Below are 4674 nucleotides of genomic sequence, written 5' to 3' on the forward strand. Positions count from 1 at the left end.
AAAATTACCAATTACCATGTTACCTAGACTTTGCAAGATTAAACACTCAATTTTAGCAAATGAGAAATATGAAATGTGCAAAAGTTCCCAAGTTAGCATGCTAGGGATGACAAGTGCTTTTCAAACCTAAACATCATAGAGCTGTAAAGCCCCAAAAAGAATAAGACTGATTTTATTCCATTTTGAAAATTCTGAACTACTGTGCATCTTAACCAAGATCCTCAAATATCTATTTTCTTTCAACTCGACAGCTTCTTAGAACATCTTCCAAAATCCTCAGCTTCCATTCTGTAGCCCTCACTGAGCAACTAATTTGCAATTTAAAAATATCTTATCTTACACACATATCTTATACTTGCTTCAGTGTTTACAGTATTGTTAAACATACTAATATACATCGTTAAAAATGATCTTATAAATAATCTATTTCATGTTCTTTGGCTATGTGTACCATTCTGTTTTTTTCACACAAGTGTCTTATTCAGAAAGTGCATTCTGTGAGAACTGCTTCCAATGAATGCATTAAACTTGCAAAATCTAGCTTCCCACAATATAGTTTTCTACCCTGTACTGTTCAGTCCCATATTTACAAAATATTTTAAACTTTACATCAGATCTCTTTCCATATAAAAAAAGTGCAATTCTCTCTCACCCCATATTCTGGGGCAATGACATTCTTCATAAATTTCTACAGAATAGCAGCCTATGATAAGCAAATAAGGTGCTTAGCTTATGCCCAAGGATCTACTTTGTAAGTACGACGGGCAGTACTTTTGTACAGTGGAAGAGTCAGTGTTCTGGCTATTGGCGGAGTGGTGCTCCAGTCAGGTTGGCAAGCTCAATAAGGGCCAGGGCTCCATGCAGGCGCTCCCGCTGCTCCTGCAGCCGACGCTGGGCACCGCTCTTCTCCTCCTCATCATCCTCATCAGACTGAAGATACTCCAGAGGGTCCTGCTGCTCCTGGTCAGCCTTCTGAACGAGCTTGCCTTTCAAGGTGGGGGCTCGCTGCTCTCTAGTTTCCCAATACCTATATGAAATGCATGTGCATTAGTCATATGGTATGCATTACATTTTCAAATGCTTACTTATCTCAAAAAAGGAAAACTTTCCTACTACAGTACTATTTTGTCTTAGTTTATAAAGTTATAAAGTGATTTCACATCGCCATAAATATTTCCCATTTACAGAAGGAAAAAAAAGAAATTAAAGTTCAAAGAAATTGAGGGATTTGCTCTGGTTTTATAATCAAAAACTGACAGCTCAGGGTCTCACACTCTATAATCATGTGTTTTGCCATTAAACTACAGTGGCCTTGAAAATAACATGCAAAATGGACTAGAGTGAAATATAGAAAGAATAAGAAAAAATACTCATTAGAAACCTATTTATCCTATCCACCAAACCAAAAAACAAACTCACTGCCATTGAGTCGGATCTGACTCATAGTGACCCTTCTTGGGTTTCCGAGGCAGTATCACTACGAAAGTAGATTGCCCAATCTTCCTTCCAAATGCTATCTACAGAGAGATGCTAATTTTCTAAGGCTTGATGACTGAAGCATTAAAAGAAGGAAAAGAGCTAACTATGTACAAATTGAAATCCACTATGACAAAGGTATTAATGCCTATAACAAAGAGCTTATGCAAAAATGTAAGACCACCACCATTATATAGTAAATGTTTTGTTAACTAAAGAAATGCACATTTGGGAGGTTCCGGTAAGATGGTCAAATAGGCAACAAAGAAAAGGGGAAACAATTAACACAGAAACAAATAATCCTGGAGTCCTGAGCTTTGAAGGGAAGGATATAGAAGCGGACTAAACTCCAACTAGTAGAAGAACTGCATGAAAACAGCAAAAAAGGAGACATACAGAGCTGTGGTCTGTCAGCAATCCTGAAGGCACAGATAATTTGGATTTTGCCGAGTGGTGTTAGGACCGAAGAATTAACCTAAAAAACAGCCCTACTAGCCAGGGGCTGCATGGACGACTGCACTGGTGGCCGGTGAATAAAAAGAGAAGCAGCGAAGAAGAAGGCAGGCTAAGCTGTGGACTTTTGCCTGTCCGGAGGGCACAGCCATTTTGAATATTTACAAGCGGTTCAACCATTTTGGATAAAGTGACAATGTTCTCCAGACTCCAGGGACTTAAGAACAGGTTCCACTTGCTGGGAACCACAAGGACATTCAGAACATGAACGTGACTGGAAAGGTGTGATATTCTCATTACTCTTAACCCCACACCTCCTTGGTGAATGGAGGTGTGGCAATCCCTCACTGACACCCACCTTCTGGGCTGGCAGGAATCCCATCCCAGTCTGTGTGCTTGGACAGAGCCCGGGTGCCCTGCCCCACCCGGCCCAGATTTTTTTTTCCTTTTCTTTAGTTTGCTTTAAAATTATTATTATTATTCTTTTATTTATTTATTTATTTTTTTGTCTTTTTACTATTATTCTTTATTCTTCCCTTCCCAGGTTCTAGTTTTCAGCTTTTTCTTCCTTTCCTGTTCCTGCTTCCCATTTTTTTCTTTCTTGTGGTTAACCCCATTCCTTGTTTTTCTTTTTGCATTTTTCACATTTTTTTCATTATTCTCCTACTGTACCTTTTTTCTCTTATTGCCCTCTCCCCAGATATTGCATAGTTTCGTTTTTATCTTTTTTTTTCTCTCTTTTTTGGTGATTGTTCCTATGTGTTTCTGCACTATGTTTTTTGTCCACTTGCTTTTTACTTTTTGATGATTTTTCGATTATTGTTTTTGTTCAACTGAGTGGGAGACAGCAACATGGCTCATATGACACAACTACACCTGAACCTCCTGCAGTACAATTTACTGTGCCGTGTGAGAGCCACCACTTCCTTCTCCACCAACTGGCCAACGATAAATGACCATCAAGAAGAGCCTGACTCACTCTCAGCTGCTCTTCACAAACAGTTAACAGAGATCTAAATACAACATCACAATGTCTCAGAGACAAAAGACCATCACAGTCCATACAAAGAAGAAAGATAAAGAGGTAGAAACAAGGAGGCAGGACACAGACCCAGAACACATCCCTGAGGAAAAAGCAGCATTGAAACTCCCTTGTAAGAAATTCAAAAGAATTATATTTAGGTATCTTCAAAGGATTGTGAGACAGATCAAGGAAAACACTGAAAAAATTAAGGAAAACACAGACAAAACCCTAGAACTATTTCAGAAGAAAATACAAGAACAAAATAAATGAAAAGTTAGAAAAGATACAAAAATCTACATACAGAAATCCAGAAGTTTAATACTAAATTTTCAGAAATAGATGATACACTGAAAGGGCAAAGGAACTTGTAAATTCAATATATTTGTAAAATGTAAATGACAAAACAAGGTGAATTTTTATAATTCAATAGAATTGAATAAATGGAAAACAGAATTAGCGAGATTGAAGACAAATACGTAAATACTACTTTGGAAAGGAAACAATCAGAAAAAAGATCAAAACAAAATGAAGAAAGCCAAAGGCTCACGTGGAATACCATCAAAAGGAATAACCTACATATAATCAGAATTCCAGAACAGGAAGAGAAAAAGAAAACTACTGAGAAAATTGTTCGAGATTTGTTGGAAAAACTCCAATGAACCTCAAACACACGAAAAGAAAATCACCAAGACATATCATCATCAAACTCACCAAAACCAAAGACAAAGAAAGAATCCTGAAAGCAGCATGGGAAAATAAAAAGTTACCTACAAAGGACAATTACACCAAATGTTAATAGAAAAGACTAAGCTCTAATTTCTCAGCAGAAACCATGCAAGCGAGAAGGCAATGGGATGGTATATATAAAACCCTGAAAGGGAAAATTTTCCAACCAAGAATTATATACCCAGCAAAACTGTTCCTGAAATTTGATGGAGAAATTAGGAGATTTTCAGATAAGCAAAAATTAAGGGAATTTGTTAAAACCAGACCAACCTTACAAGAGATACTAAAGGGAGTCCTTTGAACAGAGAGCCAAAATTAGCAAATAACAATTGACCATTAATACACAAGATGACATAACCCAGAAACCAACACAGCTATGGAACTATCCAAAGTAAAATAGGCTTACAAGATTGTCAACAGGGAACCAGAGACATCAATTGGCAAATGAGGACAGCTACAAACCAAAAAGAGGGAAAAAATAGTGTAGTTACAGAACTCCTAAATGGTGAGGAAGTCCAGAGAGATGCAAGATAGAATGGACAGTTCTAAAGTCAGGAGAAAATTATAAATCACAGGGTAACCTCAAAGGAAAATGGTAAAACTTCACATCACAATAAAAAGAGAGGACAAACACAAATATTTAGCATACTAAAACAATAGCAACACAGGAAATGGTAACACGACTCATAAATATAATGAACTCAGCACAGAAAATTATATGCAACAAAGAAACAAGGAACACCATGAAAAAACAAATAACAAAATGACAGCAACCAATTCATGCTTGTCAATAATTACACTGAATGCTAATGGATTAAATGCACCACTCAAGATACAGAGAAATGCAGACTGGATAAGAAAACATAACCCATCAATATGCAGTCTACGAGAGACACATCTTACAGGCAAAGGCAAAAATAGACTAAAAATCATAGGTTGGAAAAAGATGTATCAAGCAAATGATATCTTTTTATATACAAAGAGACTTCTCCAAA

The 4674-nt window shown here is 36.9% G+C and overlaps 1 protein-coding gene across 1 annotated transcript in view; it reads right to left on the minus strand.

The window, feature by feature from the left end:
* Positions 1 to 801: 801 nt before the first annotated feature.
* The window catches only part of ZNF367 (zinc finger protein 367), a 28048-nt gene continuing 24175 nt past the window's right edge, over positions 802 to 4674 (minus strand). Inside the window, exon 5 of the mRNA XM_007939221.2 lies at positions 802 to 1027. Coding sequence (XP_007937412.1) covers positions 802 to 1027 — 226 coding nt within the window. The remainder of the gene's footprint in view (positions 1028 to 4674) is intronic.

Source organism: Orycteropus afer, unplaced genomic scaffold, assembly GCF_000298275.1.
Source record: "Orycteropus afer afer isolate SDZICR_OR568_19922 unplaced genomic scaffold, OryAfe1.0 scaffold00005, whole genome shotgun sequence".
Taxonomy (NCBI): Eukaryota; Metazoa; Chordata; class Mammalia; order Tubulidentata; family Orycteropodidae; genus Orycteropus; species Orycteropus afer.